Below are 27,543 nucleotides of genomic sequence, written 5' to 3'. Positions count from 1 at the left end.
GAATAGTGAAAACTATTTCCACATTCTTTATTTAAAATTTTAAAGGAAGAAATTTCTTTAAAGAAATGCCAGGCTGATCCAGAAATTTCATCAGCTCTGTATTATAATTTGTCAGTAGATGGTATAAGCAGTCTTTTAAAAAGTATTCATTAATTAGAGTATATTCATTTTCAATTTTTGCTACTACACAATCAAGACCTACGAGTTTCTGTTTCCTTAAATTTATCCTGGAGTTTGTCCAAGTTGAGTTTTAATGAGTTGTTTATTCCACTAGTTACATTCGGATTTATTTTTCCCTAGAGGGTAATGTTTGAATTGATAGTTTCTAAACCTATTTTATAAAGTGAACATATATGTTCAGACTAGGACTTCTCCAATATGTGAAGTAGGCATTTGTTAAATAATTTTATTTTCACCAACTTAAGTGTTAAAAAGTGGGCTTAGTTATTTCTTAAAAAAAAAAAATTCCAGAAGTTGTTATTTTTCATATAAACTTGATTGAATTGTTTTTTTTTTTAAATTTTTTATTTATTTATGATAGTCACAGAGAGAGAGAGAGAGAGAGGCAGAGACACAGGCAGAGGGAGAAGCAGGCTCCATGCACTGGGAGCCCGACGTGGGATTCGATCCCGGGTCTCCAGGATCGCGCCCTGGGCCAAAGGCAAGCGCCAAACCACTGCGCCACCCAGGGATCCCGATTGAATTGTTTTTTTTAAAAGAAATTAAATATGGTGGCATAAACTGCAAGGAAAATTTTATTTTATTATACAAATTGACTACATTTTAATGAGATTCCAAAATAGCATAAATAAAGTTATAAAAACTATTGTTAAGAAATTTTTGAAGCAAATAAGGTATATTATGGTTAGATGAATTGGCTGTAATGAATGGATACATGGGTATTTATTTTTTTATTTTTGCTAACCTATTAGAAATAGTTCAAAATTGATCAAAACAAAAGTAAATGAAACCTCTTCTTTGATACTATTACGCTAACAGATACTTTGTATAGCCTACCATCTTTTGCCAAATTATTTTTAAATATTTTATTTTAGTTCAAATGCTATTGGAGTACTAACAGAAGCATAATAAAATATACTTTTATTTGTGGTCTGCTATAGCCAGAAAGTAAAACCACAAAAACTTGTCTACGTGTATGATATGATTTGTTTGTTTTTTAATTCTAGCTTTTGTACAAAGTAATTTATTTTCTTTGATGTTAAATTAAATTGACTCTGAAGGAGAGAATTGCCCCCTACCCTTGGGCATTATTAAATGTAGAATCAATTAATCTTTTTGAATTTGCATATGTTTAAGTTTTTTTTTATTCAAGTCTATGTTACCGATTTGGGAACCATTTTATGTAACATATGATGGCTTGAAAGTTAGAGTACCATATACAGTAGCTTAATTTGTTATGAAACAGTAAAGGCTCACTTGTAAGAAAAAAAAACACCTTTAATTTTGCCTTATAAATAATTATTGCTATAGTTATAAGAACACGGCTCTTGCTACATACACCATAGGACTTTCTGTAGAGTGTCTAACTGAAGATAGAGTATCTAGTTTGTTTATTTATTTAAAAGTTCTTATTTCTCTGAGAGCGAGCCGGGGGAATGTGAGCAGAGGGAGAGGGAGAAACACATTCCCTGCCAAGCAGGGAGCCCAAAAAAGGACCTTGGGGTCCCAGGACCCTAAGATTATGACATTAGCTAAAGGCAGATGCTTAACCGACTGAGCCACCAAATACCCCTGCAGTAGCTAGTTTGTTTGTTTTTAAGATTTTATTTATTTATTCATGAGAGAGAGAGAGGCAGAGACATGGACAGAGGGAGAAGCAGGCTCCTTGCACGGAGCCCGATTCAGGACTCAATCCCCAGACGCTAGGATCACCACCTGAGCCAAAGGCAGACGCTCAACCACTGAGCCACCCAGGATCCCTGGAGTAGGTAGTTTAAGTGTACATTTGCAGGAGGGTGGGGGTGACTGGGTGACGGGCACTGAGGGGGGCACTTGATGGGATGAGCACTGGGTGTTATGCTATATGTTGGCAAATTGAACTCCAATAAAAAATGTACATTTTTATATTGTAGGTATTTGATATGTTTTTTTCTTACTCTCATTACTAGTAAATTTTTTTGGTTAGGAATTTTGAGAACATAGTATAGAGAGAAGTACCTCTCCATTTTTAAGTGATTATTTTTATTTCAATAAATAACAAAATGATTGCAATGCTAGGAAAGCAAAAGGAACAACAGTGATACAAATTTGTAAATGGGGTCCTTTTTGTTTTTCCTTCTATGTCTTTTAATGTCTACTGTTTGGTTTATAGACTCTTTTATTCAGTGCATATTTGTTTCTTGGTCTGTTCATTTCAGTCCTTTGACTTTATGGCAGAATGTGACCAGGATTATGACTTGAAGGGTAAATCTAGGTAGAGCCATACATTGCTATTACATTTTGAAAATTGTACGGACAAGGTGATATGTCTTATTAATGTGCAACTATATGTTTAAATTGCCTAACATGCTAATTAAGAAACTTGGATGGTTTTCATTTTGTTGTCTTGATATTTTTGAGTGAGAGAAAGCAATATTTACTTAGACTACTGTTCCTAGAAACAGAGTTCTGATTACTTGAGGGAGATTTTTTTGTTTTAATGAGATAAAACCCACGTGGTATGACATTCACCATTTTAAATTATACAGTTCTTTGGTTTTTAGTATTTTCACACCATTTTACAGTCATGTCACTATCTGATTCCAGAACTTTTCAGAATTCCATAAAAGAGACCCTGTCTCCATGATTTTGGGCATTTCATATGAATAGAATCATATGTGGTATTTTCTGCCTGGCTTTTCTCATTTAGCATGCTTTCAGGGTTCATCCGTGTTGTATTTATTGCTACGCCATTCCTTATATTGGCCAAATAATAATTTTTTGTATGGGTATATACCAGATTTTGTTTACCTGTGTCTCAGTTTGATTGTTGGGTTGAGTTGTTCCACATTTGAGCTTTTGAGAATAATGCTGCTATGAACATGCATATATGAGTTTTTATATGAACATGATTTCAATTCTCTTGGGTATATATGTAGCAATAGAATTTCTGGGTCATATAGTAACTCTATATTTACTTTGTTGATGAATTGCCATATTGTTTTGCACAGTGGTTTTTGTGTTGTACATTCCTATGTCCATTGTGTTTTGGTTATAATTCTTCTCCATTCTTGCCAACACTTGTTATTTTCTCTTTTCTTTTTTTTTTTCCTTTTATTATAGCCATCCTAGTGGGTGTGAAGTGGCAACTTTGATAATTGTTTCCCAAATGATGTTGAATGTCTTTTAATGTGCATATTGGCTATTTGTGTATCTTCTTTGGAGAAATGCCTGTTCGTGTTCTAGTTCATTTTTGAATTGAGCTATCTTTATGTTGAGTTGTGAGAATTCCCCCCACTCCCCCTTTTTTTTTTAAAGATTTTATTTAATATGGAGAGAACATGAGTGAAGGGAGGAGCAGAGGGAGAGGAAGAGAAAGAAGAGAAGCAGACTCCCCACTGAGCAGGGATTCTGACACAGGGCTCAATCCCAGTCTCAATCTCTAGGATCATGACCTGAGCTGAAGGCAGACATTTAACCAAAGGAGCCACCCAGGTGCCCTGAATTGTGGGAGTTCTTTATATATTCTGGACATTAGACTCTTTTACATATGTGATTTACAAATATTTTCTTCTAGTTTATTATCTTTTCACTTTATGGATAATAGCCTTTGATACACAAAATTTTTAAAATTTTTATGAAATCCAATTTATCTTATCCTTTTGGTACAATATTTATGAAACTTTTCAATCTAGGATCATGAAGATACATAGCTATGTTTCTTATTAAGAGTTTGTAGTTTTTTGATCAATTTTGAATTAATTTTAATGTATAGTGTAAGGCAGGGGTCCGTCCAGCTTCATATTTGAATATCCATTTGTTTCAAGAGATTATTCATTCCCTAGTGACAGATGATGATTATAATTACTGAAATGAGCATTGAGTAATGTGTAGAATTATCAAATCATGATGTTTGTTATACACCTGAAACTAATGTAAATTGTATGTCAACTATACTTAAAAGAGTATTCATTCTGCACTTATTTGTCTTGACACCCTTATCACAGATATGTTAGACATAGATAAGGGGTTTTATTTCTGGACTGTAAGTTCTAGGTCATTGATTTATATGTCCATCCTTATTGCCAGTATGACACTGTTTTATACTAAGTTTTGAAATTGGGAAGTGTAAGTCAACTTTGCTCTTTTTCAAGATTGTTTTGACTATTCAGTGTTCTTTGAAAGTCAATATGAATTTTAGGATTAGTTTATCCATTTATTCAGAATAGACACCTGGGACGCCTGGGTGGCTTAGCGGTTTAGCACCTGCTTTTGGCTCAGGTCGTGATCCTGGAGTCCCAGGATCGAGTTCCATATCAGGCTCCCTGCATGGAGCCTGCTTCTCCCTCTGCCTATGTCTCTGCCTTTCTCTCTGTGTCTCTCATGAATAAATAAATAAAATCTTAAAAAAAAAAAAACAATAGAACAACCCCCCCCCCCAAACAAAACAAAACAAAACAAAAACAAACCAAAATAGAACTCTGGAATTTTGATAGGGGTTGAATTGAATCTATAAATCAGTTTGGGAGTACTGTTGCTATTTTAGTAATATTAAATTTTTCAATCCATAAACATGGGATATCTTACCATTTATTTAGATCCCTTCTTTAATTTCTGTTTTGTTGTTTTCAGTGCAAAGGTCTTGTACTTCTTTGTTAAGTTATTCCTAAGTATTTTATTTTTTTTGTTGCTATTATAAATGGAATTGTTTTCTGTATTTCTTTTTCAGGTTGTCATTGTAAGTGTAAATAACTAATTTTTGTGTAATTACCTCATATCTTAGAACTTAGTTGAATTTATTAGCTTTAACCAGGTGTGTGTATATGTGTGTATGTATGTGTGTATGTGTGTGTATGTGTATGGTTTCTTTATGATTTCCAAAAAGGATGTCATCAGTAAGTTGTGGTAGTTTTACTTCTTCCTTACACTTTTCTTTTTTTAGATTTTATGTATTTATTTGAGAGGGAGAGAGCGTGAGAGAGTGTACAAGTGGGGAGGGAAGAGCAGAGGGAAAGGGAGAAGGAGACTCCCCACTGAGTAGAGAGCCTGATGTGGGGCTGCATCCCAGGACCCCAGGATCATGATCTGAGCTGAAGGCAGATGCTTAACCGACTGAGCCACCCTGGCAAACCCCTCTTCCTTTATACTTTGAATGCCTTTTTACTTATTTTTCTTGCCTGATTTCTTGGCTGGAACCTATACTACAGTGTTGAATAAAATGGCAAAAACAGATTGTTCCTGCTTCCTGATCTTTGAGAGAAAGCTTTCAGTCTTTCATTACTTACGTAAGATGTTAATTTTTATGTTTTTCATAGATGTCCTGTATCGTATTGAGGAGTTTGTCTTCATTCTTAGTCTGTTGAATGTTTAAATCATGCAAGACTGTTAGATATTTGTCAAATGCTTTTTCTGTGTCAGTTGAGATGTATGTTTTTTCCTCCTTTTGCAAATATGGTGTATTGCATTGATTCATTTTGTTTTTATGTTGAGCAACTTTTTCATTTCTGGAAAAAATACTAGTTGTCACATTGCATAATGTTTTAATTTCTTCTGATATGTTAGTATTTACTGAGGATTTTTCTGTTTGTGCTCACAAGGGATATTGGTGTATTATTTTCTTGTCTTATGTCTACCTTTGTTATCAGGGTAATACTGGCCTTACAGAAGAAATTGGGAAGGTTCCCTCCTCTGCTGTTTTTTCATGAGTTTGTTTGTTTTTTTTCTTTTTTCTTTTTTTTTTTCTTCATGAGTTTGAAAAGTACTACTACCTTATTCTTTAAAAGTTTGGTAGAATTCATCAGTAAAGCCTTCTGGTCCTGGAATTTATTTTCTTGAGACTTCTTAATTTTTCAAGGATAGTTTTGCTGGAATTATAATTGATTGACAGTTCTTTTTGTACTGTGAATGTCTCATACATTGCCATGTGACCTCTGTGATTTCTGATTGGGAATGTCTTCAAATGTCAACCAGGCAGTTGACAATTCTGCCTTCTTTTCTTGCGCAGACTCTGAAAGTCATTGGGAGAGGAGAGTTCAAGGCCTTTCTCTGGTCTTTGTTCTGCATTTGCACAGCCCTGAGTGTGTGTATGGCCTTCTGTATTCCCATAAAGACAATAGATTTATTTTTTTGCCCCTTTTCCATTGTCCCAAGAAGCAAAGATTAATGCAGTCATTTGCTTGTGTTTTCTACAGATGCTCCTGGGTAGTTTTTGTTTTTGTTTTTTAGTATTGGGAGAGTTCTGAATGAAAAGAGATAAAGTAAGCTTATTGAATTGATTCTTTTAGCCACTAGACAGTTCAAAGCAAAAACCACAATTCCTTGTGAATAAGGTCTGTGTTTTCTTCTTTATCACTTGCTTATACTGGGAATTTGGGCTTTTTAAATAAATGCCACTGCTAGACTGAGGGGTAGGGGATTCAACATGGGTAAGTAAAAACCACAAAACTCACTGATCTTACTGAGATTGAGCTTCAGTTTTTTTTTTTTTTTAAAGAAGTGTTCTCTGTTTGCTGCAGACTTTTGGTTTGTTTCCAGAGTTCTGAAAAAAGTTAGCTCTTAAGAGTTTTTGCCAGATTTTTATGGCTTTTATGGAGAGATAGACTAGTGTACCTTACTCTGCTATTTTTGCTGATGCCGTTCCTCTTTAGGGAGTTTTTTTTTTTTTTTAAGATTTATTTTTATTTATTCATGAGAGAGAGAGTGTGTGAGACAGGCAGAGGGAGAAGCAGGCTCCATGCAGGGAGCCTGATGCCATTACATGGGACCATATTATAATGCAATTATATATCGTTTTACCTACCCATATTTCATGATATCTTTTCAACAATGAGATTGTCTCAGGTTTAGGCTACTTTAAAACATTATGGCAAATATGTTAAAAGTTTATTACAAATAGTTAAGTATTATTGCAGATTCATGAAAATTCCTTTCAGATAGAGTCCTAGAGGATGAGTTTAGAAGCTGAGAGAGATTTTGGTTATCTCACAGGTTAAAAGAGTCCTATGTTTTTAATTTGAATTTCCTCTTTTTGCTGGTGAGGCTTAGAATTTTTTCATGTTTATTTGGTCATGTCTGTTTTTATATTCTGTAAGATTCCTGTTAATGTTTTTGGACCATTTTTGAATTGGGATTTCTTTTTTTTTTTTTAAAGAGTTAATGAAACTTTTTTCTAATGGAATGATTCATAAACTTCAGGGTTCAGCTTAAACAACTACATTTTTCCTTTAGCCTTCTCCTAGGTGTATCTCATAGGAATGTCTGCATAGCATTGTTTTAGCATTTATTATGTTAAATTGTAGTTATTGGTTTAATTGTCCTACAAGTGGACTCTGAATTCTTTGGATGTATTGACAGTTTCAGACTCTTCAGATTTTAGCAAGGAATCCTGTGTCTATTAAAACTTAAATGTAATTGAGTTACAGAGTAGATTAGGAAGGGATTATTATACTTGGTTTGTGTTGTTTATACTTGTTTTTTTAAGGAGGAAAGTAAACCTTAGTAAAGTTAATGTAATTCTTTTTTCTAAAAGCATAATTAAGTGATTTAGCCACAATTGAACCATAGATTTTTAAAATTTCATGTCCTGGGGATGCCTAGGTGGCTCAGTGGTTGAGCGTCTGCCTTTGGCTCATGGTGTGATCCCGGGATCTGGGATCAAGTCCCACAACAGGCTCCCTGTGGGGAGCCTGCTTCTGTCTGCCTGTGTCTCTGCCTCTCTCTCTCTCTGTTGCTCATGAATAAATAAATAAAATCTTTTAAAAAAAATTCATGTCCTGCATCCAGTACCTTATGTGAAAACTTTTGAAAGTAGAGTGAAAAATTAGAGATTTAAAAATAAAAATAGTGATCCCTGGGTGGCGCAGCGGTTTGGCGCCTGCCTTTGGCCCGGGGCGCGATCCTGGAGACCTGGGATCGAATCCCACGTCGGGCTCCCGGTGCATGGAGCCTGCTTCTCCCTCTGCCTATGTCTCTGCTTCTCTCTCTCTCACTGTGTGCCTATCATAAATAAATAAAATAAAAAAAAAATAAAAATAAATTCAGGACATTGAAAACTATGGAATCAGGCTTAGATGAAATCTTAAGATCAATGGCTATATAAAGCCTATTCAGATATTTCTTATGTGTAGGATTGGTGGAAAACCAATGAACTAGTGAATTAGGTTATTATCAAACTGCAATACCAACATTGGCCTCTTTGCCATTGCCTGGACTTGCCTGCCCAGTTCTGCCTCATGAACTTTTCAGACTGTTTATTTGCTTGAATCACTTTCTAGAGATACTCTCACCTACCTGTCTCTCACCTCCAGGTCAGCTCAACTTTTGCTTGGAATTAGATTTTTTTTTTTAATAAAATCTACACACTTTTTTTTTTTTTTAAGATTTTATTTATTCACGAGAGACACAGAAAGAGAGGCAGAGACATAGGCAGAGGGAGAAGCAGGCTCCATGCAGGGAGCCTGATGTGGGACCTGATCCCAGGACCCCAGGATCATGACCTGAGCTGAAGGCAGATGCTAACTGACTGAGCCACCCAGGCGCCCAAGTTTTGTTTAATGTTATCTTAAAATGGCTAAGATACTTCCTAAGTATTTAGCCCTTCTTTCCCTGCTCCTGCCCCCACTCTAGGAACCAACAGTTTGTTCTCTGTATTTGGGAATCTACTTCTGCACTTTTGTTTAGTGATGTTAAGCATCTTATCAACTGCTTATTGATAACTTGTATATATAATATATATTCAAGTTCTTTGCTCATATATAAATTGGATTATTTTGTTTGGTTTTTTGTTTTTAGATTCCACATTTTTTGTGAAATCACATGGTGTTTATCTCTGTCTGACTTCACTTGGCATAACACCTTGAAGTGCCATTCATGTTGTCACAAATGGCAAGATTACTTTTTTTAAATGGCCAAGTAGTAATCCACTGTGTGTAATATCTATCTATCTATCTATCTATCTATCTATCTATCTATCTACGCACACACACATACACACACACACATATATATATATATATAAAATCATATCTTTATTCATCGATTGATGATCACTTAGGTTGCATATTTTGGCTATTGTAAATAATGGTAGAATGAACACGAGGGTGCATATATTTTTTCTAATTCGTGTTGTTGTATTCTTTGGATGGATACCCAGGAATGGAATTGCTGGATCTTATTGTAGTTCTGTTTTTAATTTTTTGAAGAAACTCCATAGTGTTTTCCATAGTGATTGTACCACTTAACATTCCATCAACAGTAGAGGAGAGTTTTTTTTTTTCCTTCCATATCCTTGCTGACACTTGCTCACTTATTATATATATGTATAAAATTCATTTATTTTAATAGTAGGTATAAGGTATATCATTGTGATTTTGCTTTGCATTTCCCTGATGATTGATGATGAGTGTCCTTTTAATATGTGTGTTGGCCATCTGTATGTCTCTTTGGAAAAATGTTTATTTATGTCCTCTGCTGATTTTTTAATTGTATCATTTTTTTTTTTTTGGTATTGGGTTGTGTGCGTTCTTTATATATTTTGGATTCTGACCCTTTTATGGATCTATCCTTTGCAAATATTTTCTCTCATTCATTGGTTGATGGTTTCCTTTGCTGTGCAAAAGCCTTTTATGTTAATTTAGTTCTAATAGTTTATTTTTGCTTTTGTTTCCTGGCCAGAGGATACGTATGTAGGAAAAGGTTTCTATGGCCAATGCCAAAGAAGTTACATCTGTGTTGTCTCTCTCTCTCTCTCTCTTTTTTTTTTTCCCCTTAGAGAACGCAAGAGAGCCTGTGCTCACCCATGATCCAAGGTGGGAGTGGTGGGAAGGGCAGAGGGAGAGGATAGAGAGAGAACCTAAGCAGGCTCTATGCCCAGCTCCACATAGGGCTTGATCTTATGGCCTGAGCTGAAATTAAGCATCAGTGCTAACCAACTGAGCCACTCAGGCACCCCTTACATATATTTTCCTGTTGGGTTTTTATGGTTTCAGGTCTCACATTTAGATCTTTAACCCATTTTGAATTTTTTTTTTGGTATGGTGTAACCAGGTGATTCTGTCTTACTCTTTTTCATGTACCTGTCCAATTTTGCCAACAACATTTATTGAAAAGACCACCTTTTTTCCATTGGATTTTCTTTCCTGCTTTATTGAAGATTGACCATTAGTTGTGGTTTCATTTCTGGGTTTTCTACTCTGTTCCATTGATCTGTGTGTCTATTTTTGTGTTAGTACTATACTGTTTTGATTACTGTAACTTTGTAGTATAAAGTCAGGGAATGTACTATCTATACCTTTGTTCTTTTTTTCTCAACAATGCTTGTCGTTTGGTTTTTAGTGGTTCCATATAAATTTTAGGATTATTAATTTTAAGTCTGTGAAAAATACCACTGGTATTTTGATAGGGATTGCACTGAATATGTAGACTGCTTTGGGTGGTATAGACTGTTTTTTTTTTTTTAAGATTTTATTTATTTATTCATGAGAGACACAGAAAGAGAGAGGCAGAGACATAGGCAGAGAGAGAAGCAGGCTCCATGCAGGGAGCTGGATGTGGCAGTCTATCGTGGGACTCTAGAATCACACCCTAGGCTGATCAGGCGCTCAACTGCTGAGTCACCTAGGGGTCCTAGTATGGATTTTTTAACAATATTAATCCTTCAAAGGTACAACGGTATGTAATTTATGTATGCTAACAGTGTATATTAACAAAAGTCTTCCATTGGCATGGCATATATTTCTATTAATTTCTGTCATTTTTTATTTCTTTCATCAGTATCTTAGGGTTTTTAGAGTATAGTTTTTACTTCTTTGGTTAAATTTATTCTTAGGTATTATTATTATTTTTTTAAATTAATTTTTATTGGTGTTCAATTTACCAACATACAGAAAAACACCCAGTGCTCATCCCGTCAAGTGTCCACCTCAGTGCCTGTCATCCATTCCCCTCCAACACCCGCCCTCCTCCCCTTCCACCACCCCTAGTTCGTTTCCCAGAGTTATATTCTTAGGTATTATTTTTGATGCAGTTTCTGTTCATTATTAGTTTACAGAAATGCAACAGATTTCCAGTGTATTAATTTTGTATCCTGCAGCTTTAGTCAATTTATTTTATTTTATTTTATTTATTATTTTAAAGATTTTTAAAATTTATTTATTCATAGAGACAGAGACAGAGAGAGAGAGAGAGAGAGAGAGAGAGAGAGAGAGTGGAAGGCAGAGACATAGGCAGAGGGAGAAGCAGGCTCCACGCAGGGAGCCCCACATGGGACTCGATCCCGGGTCTCCAGGATCACAACCTGGGCTGCAGGCGGTGCTAAACCGCTGTACCACCGGGGTTGCCCTCAATTCATATATTTAAAAAATTTTGTGATGCATTTGTCAGGATTTTCTATATTATAGTATCATATCATCTGCAAATAGTGACAGTTTTACTTCTAACATACCAAAAAAATTTGTACCCTTGTCTTGTTCTGATCTTAGAAGAAAAGCTGTTAACTTCTCACCATTGTGGTGAAGTTAGCTGTGGGATTGTCATATATGTGGACTTTGTTATGTAGAAGTGTTTCCTATATATCCACTTTTTCCAGTGTTTTTACCATAAATGGATGTTGAATTTTGTTACCTTTTTCTGCATATATTGAGATGATCGTGTGATTTTTATCCTTAACTTTATTAATATGGTGTATCATGTTGGTTGATTTGCTGGTTTTCAACCATCTTGGCATCCCTGGAGAGAATCCTATTTGGTCATGGTATATGATCCTTTTAAGTGTATTGTTGAATTTGGTTTGCTTATATTCTTTTGAAGACTTCTGCATCATGGTTATTAGGTCTATTGATAATAAAGTTTCCTTTTTTGTAGTGTCTTTGGTTTTGGTATCTGGGTAATAATGCTGGTTGTAAAATGAGTTTCAATTTGTTTCTTTGTTCTGACCTGTTTTTGTACTCCCTGCCTGCCTTTAAGATTGTTTTCTCTCTAAGGGCACCTGGGTGAATCTAGAGTTAACCTGTTAAGTGGCTGACTCTTGGTCATGATCTTGGAGTCCTGGGATTGAGCCATGCCTCAGGCTCTGCACTCATTGGAGAATGAAGATTTTCTCTCTTCCTCTCCCTCTATTCCTTCCCCTGCTTGTGCTGGCTTGCTCACTCTCTTTCTCTGAAATCAATCAATCAGTCTTTAAAAAAAGATTGTTTTCTCTTTAACATTGGTTTTCAGCAATTTGATTATAATGTGTCTGGTATGAGTTTTAAGTCTTTCATACTTGGGGTTGGTTGAATTACTAAGATTTTATGGTTTATTGTTTAAATTCAGAAAATATTGACCATTATTGCCTTAAATATTTTTCTGTTTCACTTTTCTCAATTACCTCCTCTACTTTGGGACTCCCAGTTATACCTGTTTGAGGTTTCCTGACATTGTCCCAAAGCTCATTAAAGGTCTTTGCAATTGTTTGAGTCCTTTTTCTTCTTTGATCCTCAATCTCCTGGAACCTTCTGAAGAGAACTATGAAATGCATTTCAAAATTGTCAGGGAAATAAGAGGGGAGAAAGCATTTATCCCTACATTTTCAGGCTCTCCATACATGAATACAAAATAGTGCCAATTGGAGTCTCTTACCATCCAATTGTCTTAAGCAATACCTGTGAAAATCTGTATTAATTGGTCTTCATAGCAGTGGCTGGAATAAGAGGATTAATTGGGTTTTGAGGTTTTATACAAGAGATGCTCAATACTCTGTGGATATTTTTGGCATGATGATAAAGGGTAGAGGTTTAATAGGGTTGTGAAGAGAGTAGGATGACAGTCTGTAGTAGTATTCCAGTTTTTTTCTTTCTCTTGGTTTTTCTTTTTTCCACTTTATCTTGCATATTTCATTAACTATTATCTTGTTCACAGACATATTATTTTCTTATTTTGAAGCTTTGCTATTTGGAAAATTTAATTATATAGGGTACTTCATTCAAAAAAAGAAACAAACAAATAAGGAATCAGTGAATTAGATATTCCAGGGCAGAAATTTAAAAAAAATTTTTCTGTTACTGGCAAGTAGGAACCTGGATATAATGTAAATATTTCATAAATACTTGGTGAGGAAGTATAGGATGGAGGGCTCTGGATTAGAATCCCTGGATTTAAATTTTTATATTTTTACATAATAGTTCTATGATATTTGATTCAGTGAGTTAATAGATACAAGACATTTAGAACAATGCAGAATTGGCAGTAAATTTTCTTGTTAACTAGTATTGTTTTGATTATTCTTTCTGAAGATTGTCTAGGTTGAAAGACTATGATTGAACAGAGTGTGTGTGTATATATATATATAATCAATGTATGGACATTATTTTATTTTGTATTTTTGTATTGTAAGGTTTCTGCAATTGTGAAATTTAATGTGGAATTGCATATGTATTTGATTTAATTTAAAATATTTTGAATGTCTACTATATTGTTATTCTTTCTTTTTTCTTATGCAGGACTGAAAGATCTCAGATTGCTATAACTGAAGGTATATTTGAACTTCCAAATCTTACAATTCAAGCTACAAGGGCACAGACACTTCTACTTCAAGCAATATATCAAAGTTGGTCTCATATTGGAAATCTTAACTCTTTATCAGTGAATGAAGCTTTGATGAATGAAATTTTCCAAACTACAGGTAAGAGAACAATCTTACTGGCAAAAATATGGAAAATTCTTATTAGAGGTTACTAATATTTTATTATTTAAATCCTTAAGTATATCCTGCTGAACTTAAGTTGTGTACTATATATCTGTGCAAATGGATATTTACAACTCCTGTGTAAAATTCAGGATATGAGGTAAGCCATTAAGGTTTATTCTCTGCCACCAATTTCTGGATGTATTTTATAGTTTCAGGAAGTTTCCTCTCCCTCCCTGCCTCCCTCTCTCCCTCCCTCTCTCCCTCTCTCTGTCTTATTTATTTATTTATTTATTTATTTTTACCAACTTCTTGCACAATTAACCCTTTGACCTTACATGGATAACTTCTGAGGGGATAAATGTAATATGTATGCTTGAAATGATAGCCAAATCAGGTATAAGTACAGTATGTTTGAGTATGCTGGAAAATTAGAATAAAATTATTCATCATAATATTTTAAGACTTGGTAAGCAAATTATCCTTTTTGTGTGAAAAAATTAGTCTTACATGTATTTTGAATAAATGAGTTACCTACTAAAAGTAAAAAGTCTTTGATGCCAATATAGGATATGTTATCTTTATCCTGTCACTTACTTTGCAGGTGAACAAGAAAAACTTAAAGAAGGCTTACTTTTTTTTAGTTGTCTCAATTTAAAATAATCATCTGACTTCTGTCGGTAGTACAAAAGTAGCTTTTAAAGAGGATATATTTTTATTAAATATAATCATTCTTATAAATAATAGCCTATGAATTTCTACTTCATTTCCCTATGAAAATAAGACACTGGCTTTTCTGTTGTTCTTATATGGTGCTTTTGAAGACTTTAAGACCTTACTATGGGAGAATATATTATACATTCTAAAAAAAAAAAAAAAGCATTTTAATTAGAGAGCCCTTTTATGACATGCCTAATGACTAAGGTAAAATTTCTTTCTTTCTTTTTCTTTTTTTTTTTTTTTTTGTAAAATTTTATATAGTTTTCCGTTGTCAGGTTCTAGGATTTTATAAAGAATGACAAAGCAAATGTTTCATTAGCCTAGAAGTTGTTAACTTGGAGCTTATGAAAGGCCTTTAAATTCTTTGAGTCTTCCATAATAGAATGCAAATTTTGGTGTGTGTATATGAACACATAACCCTCCTTCCACACATATATACATATTATAATCTCTTTTTAAATTGATTTTTTTAATTAAATGTAGTGAATCTATCCCTCAGGCAGTCATTTGACTTAAATCTATTTTTTTTTATATTAACATAATTACAACCAACTTCCTTTTGTTTGGCATTTGTCTGTGCTTCCTCTTGCATTCTTTTACTTAAAACTTGTCTGTTTTTATGGTTTAGGTATATGTTTAGGGCATATAGCTAGATATTTTAAATGAAATTTTATAGTCTGTATTTTAGCTAGCAAATTTAATCCATTGAGGTTGATGTGATTGTTTTGTGACTTTGTTTCTATCATTTTACTGTTTGTTTCTTTCCGTACTTTTTCAACTATGCTTTGTAAAAAAAATCGATGTTTTTTCTTTTCTGCTTGTTTGGTATTTGTGTGTTGCTACTAAATTAGCTTAAAGGATAACGGCTGTTTGGGAAAAACTTGGTAGTCATTATCTTTAAAAAGTTAAATGTCAAGGGATGCCTGGGTGGCTCACTCAGTTAAGTGTGTGACTCTTGGTTTTGGCTGAGGTCATGATCTTGGGGTTGTGAGATTGATCCCTATTTTGTTGGCCTCCATGCTCAGGGCAGAAAGTTAGAGCGCGCCTGGGTAGCTCAGTGGTTGAGCATCTGCCTTTGGCTTAGGTCATGATCTTGGGGTCCTGGGATCGAGTCCTACATCAGGCTCCCTGTGGGAGTCTGCTTCTCCCTCTGCCTATGTCTCTGCCTCTCTTTCTGTGTCTCTCATGAATGAATAAATAAACTCTTTTTTTTTAAAAAAAGTTAAATGTAGAGTTACCATATGACCCAGCAGTTTTACTTTTAGGTATACACAGAAGATCGAAAACTTATGTCCCCCAAAATCTTCCAGACCTTCTTTTTTTTTTTTTTTTTTTTTTTTAAGATTTTATTTATTTATCCATGAGAGTCACAGAGAGAAAGAGACACAGGCAGAGGGAGACGCAGGCTCCATGCAGGGAGCCTGACGTGGGACTCCATCCCAGGTCTCCAGGTTCACACCCTGGGCTGAAGACGGCACTAAACCACTGAGCCACCTGGGCTGCCTGCTTCCCCCAAAATCTTATACATGAATGTTCATAGCATTATTTTTTTGCATGTAAGGTGATTAATTAAAATTTTTTTTATATATTTAAGGTACTCAGATTGTTGTTTTGAGGTACATGGTGAAATGATTACTATAGTCAAGGTAATTAACATATATATTACCTCACAGTTACTGTTTTTTTTTTTAATGTGGTTTGAGTACCCAAAATCTATCTTAGTAAACTTCAAATATACAGTATATAGTATAAACTATAGTCATCATGCTGTACTTCATATTCATGGGACTTACTCATTCTATATAACTCCAGCTTTGTACCTTTTGGCCAACATCTCTCATTTGCTCCTTCTTTCTGCTCCTGGTAACCACTGTTATTTCTCCTCTCTGCCTCTATGAAATCAACATTTTTAGGACCTATGTATAAAGGAGATCACAAAGCGTTATTCCTAATAGCTAAAATGTGTAAACAATACACAAGTCTATTAACTAATGAATGGATTAATAAAAATGTTTTATATCTGTATAATGGAATATTTTTCAAATGTAAAAAGGCATGAAGTACTAATACATGCTATAATATTGATGAACCTTGAAACACCATGCTAAGTATATGAAGCCAGATGCAAAAAGTCACATATTATGATTCCATTTATATGAAATGCTTACAATGGGCAAATCCATATAAACAGAAAGATTAATGGTTGCCAGAGTCTAGGGAAAAGGAAGAATGGGGAATGACTGCCATTAGATGTGAGGTGTTTGTTTGTTTTAATTTCTTGGGTAATAAAAATGTTCTGGAATTAAATAATGTTGATATTCTTATACTTGTGAAAATGCTAAATTGCATGTAGTTGTATACATTACAAGGGTGATATTTTCTTACACTCATTCAAAAAATCTTTTTAAGTTGTTGAATATGTAGGTAGACTGCATTATCATGTGCCATAGTTTGAATGTCTTTATGCCCCCAAAATTCATATGTTGAAATTCTAATGACCAGTGTGATGGTATTAGGTAATTGGGGCTCTTGCAAGGTTATTAAATCATGAGGGAGGAGTCCCTATGAAATTAATGTCTTTAAAAAAAAAGGCCTGAGAATGTTCCTTTGCCCTTTCTACCACGTGAGGACATAACAAGGAGTTGGTACTCTGCAACCCAGAAGAGGTTTTTGCTATAACCCAACCATGCTGGCACCTTTATCTGGGACTTTAAACCTCAAGAAATGAGAAATAAATTTCTGTTGTTTATAGGTTGCCCGGTCTGGTATTTTGTCATAGCAGCCTGAATGGACTAAGATGTTATGTTATTCCCATCAGATGGCCATAATCTTATGTGGAGTTACTATATAAAATCTGTTATTTTATTTTAGGTCCTTTCTCATAAGGCCTACAGTGATGCATTCATTGGCAGTGGCATTTGTCACAGTCTGAAATTATCTAATTCATTTTTTGGGTCAAATTTCTATCTCTTATGGTGTTTTTTTTGGGGGGGGGGCTTACTGTCTCACAGTATTAATCTACTTGATTTAAAATTTTTGTTTTTGTCAACTGGCTTAGATCACCTTATAATTCCTGTTAATAAGCAGGTGATGGTGTTTTTTACTGTTATAATTTCCCTTTTTTCTAACCAAACTAATTCTGTATTTCCTTTTCTGAATTTATCAAATGGATTGTGCTGTGATAAAACATCTTATTTAAAATTTCTTACTCTGAAAAAATTGTCCTAACAAAATTCTGGCACAGAGGTTACAGAATAGATCAAGACAAGTAAATAAAGGTTAAGTGATTCATATAACCTGGTGTTTTGTCATTAAGAAACCTAAAATTAGTGGAAATATTTTTTGCAGATTAGAGGAAGTGAGTGAAATGGGATGATGTTAGGAAGTTTTCCTTCTTTACCAAGGAACTTTATTTATTTATTTATTTTAATCAAATTAAGCAGCTATAAAATTGATAATAGTGAATTAAAAGAATCAGCTAAATTATTTTAAAGGGCCAGATTTCCAGGTGTCCAGTTTTCTTATATCTTTTTCCTATCCCCAATCTTATTCTGCTTATTATCTTCTTAGTAGAGTGCTTGTAGTATTGTGTTATTCTATATACATTCTTGAGCCTCTCAGACTTCTATTTTCATAACGTGTGAAGTTCCGTTCTCCAGTTTGTTGTAAGTTAAGCACTTCTCTTTAACATTTATTATGCCTCACCTTCCATCACAGTCTTACTTCTAGCTTACCTTCCTACTGGGCTACCTGCTCTCTTGTTATTGATAGTTAATAGCCTACAGCATCTAATTTCTGTTGTCCCTTTTCCCTCTTTTTATAATGAACATAATTATGGTTTGATAACATTCTCCTACATTATCCTTTTTTCTTAGATAGCTAGTGCTTTAACACAGTAAAGTCAACATAGTCTTTACTTGGATTCAACTCTATACTAATTATATTCTACTTGTTCTTCCAAAAGATTACATTCTTTTCCACATTCATGCCTTTGCCCGTGTTTACTTCATTCCCCTATGCCAGATACATACCTTTCTTTTTTTCTTTTAAATATTAATTTATTTTTATTATACAGTTCACTTTTGTTTCTATTTTTATTTTAATTCCAGTGTTGTTAACATACAGTGTCATTTTGGTTTTAGATGTACCATATGGTGATTCAGCGGTTTTATGCATTACTCGGTGCTCATCATAAGTGTACTCCTTAATCCCCATCATCTATTTCACGCATTCCCATCATCTTCCCTCTAGTAACCATCAGTTTGTTCTCTGTAGTTAAGAGTTTGTTTCTTGGTTTCTCTCTTTCTCTCTTCTCTCTCTTTTTCCTTTATTCCTGTGTCTTGCTTCTTAAATTCCACATATGAGTGAAATCATAGTATTTGTTTTTCTCTGACTTATTTCACTTAGCATTATGCTCTCTACCTCTATCCATGTTGTTGCAAATGGCAAGATTTCATTCTTTTTTAAGGCTAATATTTCTATCTGTCTAGCTAGCTATCCATATACACACCACATCATCTTTATCCATTCATCTATTGGTGGACATTTGGTCTGCCTCTATAATTTGGCTATTGTAAATAATCTGCAGTAAACATAGGGATGCATGTATCCATTTGAATTAGTGTTTTTTGTACTCTTTGGGTAAATACGTATCAGTGGGATCGCAAGATCGAAGGGTAGTTCTATTTTTAACTTTTTGAGTAACCTCCATACTATTTTCCAGAGTGCACCAGTTTACAGTTAGTGCAAGAGGGTTTCCTTTTGCCCACATTCTCATGAACACCTTTTGTTTCTTGAGTTGTTGATTTTAGTCATCCTGACAAGTGTGAGGTGCTACCTCTCATAATTTTAATTTCCCTGATGATAAGTGATGTTGAGCATCTTTTCATGAGTCTGTTGACCATCTGGATGTCTTTTTTGGAAAAATGTCTATTCATATTTTCTGCCCATTTTTTAGTTGGGTTATTTTTTTGGGTGTTGATTTGTATACGTTCTTTACTTTGAATACTAACCCTTTATCAGATAGGTCATTTGCAAATATGTTCTCCCATTATGTAGGTTGCCTTTTAGTTTTGTTGATTGTTTCCTTCACTGTGCTGAAGATTTTTATTTTGATGAAGTCCCAAAAAAATTATCTTTGCTTTTGTTGCCCTTGCTTCAGGAGATATATCTAGATAGAAGTTGCTCTGGCTGACGTCAGAGAGATTACTGCCCGTGTTCTCTTCTTGGATTTTTGTGATTTCCGATCTCACAGGTCTCTCATCCATTTTGAATTTATCTTTGTGTATGGTGTAAGAAAGTGGTCCAGTTTCATTCTTCTGCATGTTCCTGCACAGTTTTCCCAACATCATTTGTTGAAGATACTGTCTTTATTCCATTGGATATTTTTCCTGTTCTTTTGAAGATTGACTGTATAGTTGTGGGTTCATTTCTAGGTTTCCTGTTCTGTTCCATTAATGTATATGGCTATTCTGTATTGATTACTACAGCTTTGTAATATAACTTGATGTCTGAAATTACAATACTTCTCTTTTTTTTTTTTTTCTCTTTTGTTTTTCTTTTGCAAAATTGCTTTGGCTATTAAGGTCTTTGGTGGTTCTATACAAATCTTAGTATGGTTCTAGTTCTGTGAAAAATACTGTAATCCCTATCAAAGTTTTTGATTTCAAAATTTTTGATAGGGATTACATTAAATTTGTAGATTGCTTCAGTTAGTATAGACATTTTAACAAAATTTGTTCTTCCAACCCATGAACATGGAATGTCTTTCCATTCTTTGTGTTGTCTTCAATTTTTTTCATTAGTGTTTTCTAGTTTTCAGAGTCTAGATCTTTCACGTCTTGAAGTTTATTCCTAGATATTTTATTGTTTTTGGTGCAATTATAAATGGTATTATTTCCTTACCTTTCTGCTGCTTTATTATTAGTATATAGGAATGCAATAGATTTCTGTACAATGATTATGTATCCTGAGACTTTACTGAATTCATTTATGAATTTTATGTTTTTTCTGGTGGAGTCCTTAGGGTTTTGTATGTATTGTATTAATGTCACCTGCAAATAGAATTTTACTTCATCCTTACCAATTTAGATGCCTTTAATTTCTTTATGTTGTCTAATTGCTGTGTCTAGAATAAAAGTGATGAGAATGCCCTTGCCCCCGCCCCCCAGTACCTCGTCCTTTCAGTTTAGTGTTTATTAGTGGGTTGGGCTAGAGGAATCAGCTGCTGTGCTGGTTGACTTTTTTTTTTTAAACCCTTTTCTTTATTTGCCTTTTATTCCTCCCCTTAATCTAAAAGCTCTGTTCAATGCAACTGGAAATCTTTATCCTTCTCTCTCCCCCTCCCCTGATATATTGAGGCTACGGGGTAGGAGAAAAGTGCACAACCCACTATCCCCTTCCCTTCCCCTATGCATTAAAATCCCTTATTCCCCCCATTTCTTCCCACTCCTTTTCTGGCAAAAAGGAGCCTTTTCCCCTCTTTGACTCTAAGAACATACTGCACAGGGGAAATTGTCCCCATCTGGACCTGGCTCCACTCTTGGTTTCTCTTGTCCTCTTCTGCTCTTTTCCTGTGCTCTTTTTCTTGGTGCGGTGTGGATAATAGAACAGCCATGGGCTTTTGGGGACCTTTAACTATTTTTTTTTCTTTTTTGTTTATAAAAACACTAAACATTCAATTCCAGAGAACCAAAAATCCCACCTCCCCACTGAATACTACTAAGGGGCATGTCTTCTGCTCCATACCTTTCCTGTTTTTTCTTTCTCTCTTGTTAATGCTTTTAAAAACAAATGAGTTTTTTATATAAATAAAGTTTTAAAAGTGTGTAAAAAAAAAAAAAAGGTCTTATTCCTGACCTTCGGAGAAAACCTCTCAGGTTTTCCCCAATTGAGTATGATGTTGACTGTGGCTTTTTTTTTTTTTTAAATATATATAAGATCTTTATTATGTTGTGGTATCTTCCCTTTAGATTTCTTTTGTTGAGGGTTTTTTAACGTGAATGGATGTGGGAGTTTGTCAAATGCCTTTTCTCTGTCGAAATGGTCATTTTTTTTTTTTTAAGATTTTATTTATTTGAGAGAGAATGTGCACTAACGGGGGAGGGAGACCAGGGGTGAGGATGACAGAAGGAAAGAAAGAAGCATACTCCCTGCTGAGCAGGGAGCCTGATGTGGGGCTGGATCCCAGGACTTTGAAATCATGACCTGAGCCTAAGGCAGACATTTAACTGACTGAGCCACCTGGGTGTCCTGATGATATGGTTTTTATTTTTTCTCTTACTGATTTGAAGTATCATGTTGATTGTTTTGCAAATATAGAACCACTCTTGTATCCTGGGAATACATTCTGCTTGGTCATGGTGTATGATTTTTAAAAATGTATTGTTGGATTTGAGTTTTTAAAATCTATATTCATGAGGGATATTGGCCTATAGTTTTTTTTTTCTTTGTCGTTCTTTTTTTTTTTTGTGGTGTTTACCTTGGTTTCCCACCTCATTTTCATTCCTTCTGTCAAAGCTTCTTAAAGATTTATTTTTTGAAAAATTTATTTGAGAGAGAGAGTATGAGTTGGCAGTGGGGAAGGGAGAGAGAGAGAGAAGCACTCCTTGCTGAGCAGGGAGCCTGACATGAGGCCTGATCCTAGGACCCTGAGACCATGATCTGAGCTGAAGGCAGATGCCCAACCACTGAGCCACCCAGGCACCCCAAATCTTCTTAAAAAGAGTTTTATTGAGTTATAACTCACATACCATGTTGTTAATTCACTCTTTTCAGGTACATAGTACTTACCTTGTAGTATGATTCAGAGTTCTGTTTCCATTACTGATACTAATTTTAGAACAATTTCATTACCCCCAAAAGAAGTTCCAGATTGTTTAGCTGTCACTATCCAAGCCAGAAGTCCATCTAACAATCACTAATCTGCTTTTGGTCTGTATGGATGTGTTAGTTCTGGACATTTCATATAAATTACCATATGAAATATAGTACTTTGTGATTGAATTCTTTCACTTAGCATGTTGTTTTTGAAGTTTACTCATATTGTAGCATGTATATCATTTCTATTCATTGTTGAGTAGTATTCCTTTGTATCTGTATACCATCTTTTGTTTATCCATTCATCAGTTGGTTGACCTTTGAGTGGTTTCTACTTTTGACTGTTCTGAATAATGCCATGAGCAGTCATGTATGAGTTTTTGTGTAGACATAGGCTTTCATTTCTCTTGTAGAATTGTTGGCTCATAGGGTAAGTCTGTAATTAACCTTTTGAGGAACTACTAGGCTATTTTCCAAAGCAGCTGCACCATTGTATATTCCCACCTGCAGTATATGAATGTTCCAGTTTTTCCACATTCTCCTTATACTGTTATTACCTATCATTTTGGTTCTAGTTATCTTAGAGCATATGAAGTAGTACTGTCTCATTGTGGTTTTGATATGCATCTTTATTATGGCTAATGATGATGAACATCTTTTCATGTATTGGCTATTTATGTATTCTCCATGGAGAATGTCTATTTAAGTCCTTTGTTTATTTTTTATTTGGCCTGTTTATCTTTTTGTTTTAAGCCATGAGAATCTTTATGTATTTTAGATACAAGCCCCTTATCAGTTGTATGGTTTGGAAATGTTTCCTGCAATTCTATGGGTTGTCTTTCCACTTTTCTGATGGTGACTTGTCTAATTTTCCCTTTATTGTAGCTTTAGGTATAATCTTTACATTGGATTTTGTTATCATTTAGAATGCCATGTTTCTTTGTTACAGGTCCATTTTCTTTTACTTTTTGTTGTTTTAATTATTTCAAACTTTCCTACATCACAGAATCCTTCCTGCTATTATTATTCTGCTTGATTCTAAGACCAAGTCAGTGATGCTGACTTTCTAGATTAAATTTTTCCTTTCTCATTTTGTTTTCTCCATGTCTATTCTGCAACATATTCTGCTTACAAGTAAGAAATTTCTGTGTGTTATCTCTACTATCATCAAAACAACATTGTTAGGATGCCTGAGTGGCTCAGCAGTTAAGCGTCTGCCTTCAGCTCAGAGCGTGATCCCAGAGTCTCGGGATCGAGTCCCACATTGGGCTCCCTGAATGGAGCCTGCTTCTCCCTCTCCCTGTGTCTCTGCCTCTCTCTCTCTGTGTCTCATGAATAAATAAATAAAATCTTAGAAAACAACACAACATTGTCATATCTGAACTGAACTGTTACTGATTTTTGTCATTTTTAGAAAGATTTATCTGTAATTGAGATTCTGTTTTACCATTTCATTTAAATGCAGATTGTGACTTATTAGTTAGATTTGAAATTAACTTTGTTGGTTACTACTAAGAGTTGATAAGAATATAATCAAATAGAATGCATATACCATAGTAAAAGTATTATGCTTATTATATTTATAAACATGAAAGATGTACATTGTTAGTGCCCTACCTACCTTTTCATTGGTGAGAATAGTAGTTAAATTTCTGTTCAATTGCCTCTTGAAATTTTGAGTTTGGGAAACTGAGGACCTGAGAAATGCTTGAATAACAAAAAGAAAATTTAGTATTTTTCCAGAGAGAGTGTTCAAAGAATTTGATAATAATTAATGACATGCTTTTCAAATTCCAGAATTCCTTGCCTAGAAGATACAGTATTGATATTTATGTCTTTTTGGAAAATGTGCTAGGCGATGGCACTGTGTTACTGGCATAATGTACGTAATGGAGTGTAGGACATTTCTGGAAAATTTTAAAGATGAATAATGTTTATTTTGAAATCATGATAGCTAAGATAATATGGTTATTGATTCCCTGATTATAATAACATAAAGCTCTTAGTGAAGAGTGGCCAATGAAAAGTGGCAAAATAATTTATCACTCAAGGGAAATAAATTAATTTGGTAGCTAATTTTTATATGTTCCTATTTATGCTGCCTTTTTAAATAGAATACTAAGGAAATAAACATAATGTTATTCTTGCTTTACAAGTACCGAATTATTTCACATTTTATTAACTTGATTAATTTTATAAAAATACCTATTTAATACCATATTTTTCCTTTTAATAACTGAAGCTGTTAAGTAGGTTTGTGTGTATAAAATCAAATAATGTTGTGTTGAATTTCATTGCTCTTAAAACAGAATATGCCACAACTTTGTGCCTTAGTTATCTCATTCTAAATGTTGGATAATAATGATGCTTCAGAAATATGCAATATCAAATTTAATTTCAAGCATCAAATCTACAAAATGCCTTTCGGTAGAAAATATGTTTTCTTTAACAAACTCAGTATTATAGTATGCCACAGTAATGGGATGATTTTAGTTTGTTGAATCAGTTATTTCTGTTTTGTGATGGATTTAAGAGTTGTTAAGAGAATCTGTGAATATTGAATAAAAAGACATGTTCTATAAAGCTACAATAACTTTTTCTCATCTCTTTCAAAAATTAGAATAAAATTAGAAGATATTAAAATAAGTAATACAAAGCTCTGTGCTCATGCTTCTTAAAAACAATTTTATGCATCTAATATTAGTAATCTGTATATTATATATAGATATTGGTGTAGTTTAAGTCTTACTGTATGTCAGATGATAAGAATATTTTTTTTGTTTAGTTGAAATTTAGGAGAGAGCGCTAAATTGTAGTGTGGAAATCCTGTCAGTAACTAAGTATATGTCTGAAGGAAAGTCCGTTGTTTCATTGAGTTTTGCTTAACTTTCTCATCTATAAAATGATGATAATATCTTATCTACTCCTAGATTCTTGTGAGTACAAAATATTGTTTGTGGAGTTGATTTGTTTTTCTTTTCCTGGATATAGAATCCTGCTAAAATCATACATATGGGGATACTACCTATGGACGTTGTTCTAGGGTATCAGGTTCTTGGAGACTGTGATAAACATTGTCAGAACTGGGATTGATCCAGTGTTTTAGCTTAGAAGATAAATGGCAAATGTAAATTCAAAGAGTAAGGCAAAAGAGTAAGGTAGGTTAATGAACAGTGAACTTGATGACTGAAAAATAAAATTCAAGGTATCGGTTAGATGTCTTTGTTTGGACTTAATAAGAAACTGTGCATTGTGCCCCTTTAAATAGCAATTTACAAGAGGCCACACCTAGTTCAGAGAAACCTATGAGGAGCCATATATTCTCTCTTCTAGGGACTCCAAAAGGGAGTAGAATAATAAATCTATAAATAGGTGTTGCAACATGGTGGGATAATAGAAATTTGAAACCTTATCCTTTTTTCTACTTCTTCTTGCTTTATAGCTGTCTACTAATAATTTTCCCCCTAGTGAGCTGCATACCATTGGGACTGGATACCATAACACTTACTTGAATTGTCTGAATTGGCTTACCTTTTTTAGGTTGATGTCTCTTATGCATTAATTTCCCTGGCTTCTTACCAGTAATATTGATGTTGGCACATTATATGTCCTGTGTTACACATGTGAAAATTTATGCTTAGGACAATGTAGTGTTTTTCTTAAATATCATCCTACAGATACTCACTAATTAATTTGGGTAAGCTTAAGACCTTTCTGTTACTATAATTTCTGCTATATCAAACTCTATCTCTGGTAAATGAGACCAGAAAGATGGTAAGATAATTAGTTTGCTACTACATCAGCAATTATGTAATAAAAAAATAGCAAGTATTAGAAGTCTAACTAAGGTAATAAATCATTAATAATAAAACAGAGCTGATCATGTTTGAACTAAATATATGTTAATTGGGATGATTGAATTACATATTTTTGTTCATGTTTCTGATGGTACTCAAATCATTGAAATTCTAACCTTTGTCATTCTCCAGAAGATAAAATAGGCCAACATGGCTATTTTTTGTTCAGGAAGACAAGGACTTGCTACCACTTTCTCCTTATTTAGGTAGTTCATTGTTTTGTTCACAATGTAGTTCCATTAATCTGGTATTTATAGGAAAATTGCTTTCAGACTTTAAAATCTGTGCTGAAAGTGATCAAATGGACATTTGAATCCCTCATTCAAGCGATGTCTTAATGTTGAAATAAAAATCTACTTTCCAGAATGTAACTGTAAAAGTATTTTATGCAAGATTTCATGTGGGATACCTTAATGGTTGAATAATAAATTTTACCTCATAAAAATGAAATTCAATAATACAGTAGCTTTCTCAGCTCAGTAGCATCTGGTCTATTCTCATGAGAGCCAATATTTTCCAACTCATTAGGATCATGTCGTTCTGTATGTCGTCAACATTGACTTAGCCAAGCTACCTTTACTTACATAACCGCCAAACTATTAAATAGGTCTCTTGTGGAGTGAAGTCAAATATTCCTCTTACTTTACTTCTGCCTTAGAAGAGGGGAAGAAAATGTACATACTGTAACATTTAAACATCTGGTCTAAAACCACATCAGTTCAGTATAACTCCGAGGAAAGTTATGGATATGGTATTCTTCCCAGGTGTGCATATAAAAAGGGTTTTGGAGTTGTTGAATAATTCTTTAACCATTTAGGAAAAAGACTGTGGAATAGTGATGTACTTTTTCTGTTCCTCTGTTTGCAAACTGCTTATTTTCCCACATCTACAAAACACCTCCAACATGTTCAGAAATACTTCTGAGCTGTCACAAAAATGTTCTTTCCAGTAAGGTAATGACTACAAATTTATCTTTGTCTTAAAAATAAAAATGTGTTGAATTAGATTTGCATTAAGAGATACCAGTAAGGCTTTTTGATATTTAAGTTGGGGTAAAAAGACTTCACATTTGTGAATTTTAAGGGTTTTAAAGTGCCTGTATATGAATTTTGTGTTAACATGAATGTTGAATTTAAAGATTTCATTTCACTTGAACTCATGGTCAGGTATTAAAAGTTACAGTGTATGTGATAATTATTAAGAAATGAAGAACCACATAATTATTCATTTTTCTGTGAGCACACTTTAAAATTAAGAATGTACTAATATTTTCTGCATATGAGCACAATCCTGAATATTAAATCAGATGGGCTAGTTTTGTGTTTAAGT

The 27,543-nt window shown here is 34.0% G+C and overlaps 1 protein-coding gene across 15 annotated transcripts in view; it reads left to right on the top strand.

Annotated features, from left to right (window-relative positions):
• The window catches only part of VPS13B (vacuolar protein sorting 13 homolog B), a 739,627-nt gene that overhangs the window by 117,354 nt on the left and 594,730 nt on the right, over positions 1–27,543 (top strand). For all 15 annotated transcript variants that reach the window (XR_005989852.1, XR_005989854.1, XR_005989853.1 and 12 more), the window contains one exon: positions 13,635–13,816. Coding sequence is in view for 12 of the 15 variants with exons in the window: in XM_041768645.1 (XP_041624579.1) it covers positions 13,635–13,816 (182 nt within the window). In the remaining 3 variants the exon portion in view is untranslated. The remainder of the gene's footprint in view (positions 1–13,634; positions 13,817–27,543) is intronic.

The sequence above is a fragment of the Vulpes lagopus genome, chromosome 9, assembly GCF_018345385.1.
Source record: "Vulpes lagopus strain Blue_001 chromosome 9, ASM1834538v1, whole genome shotgun sequence".
In the NCBI taxonomy this organism is placed as follows: Eukaryota; Metazoa; Chordata; class Mammalia; order Carnivora; family Canidae; genus Vulpes; species Vulpes lagopus.
Note: the sequence above shows the minus strand (reverse complement) of the source record. Positions and strands in the feature narration are given on the sequence as shown.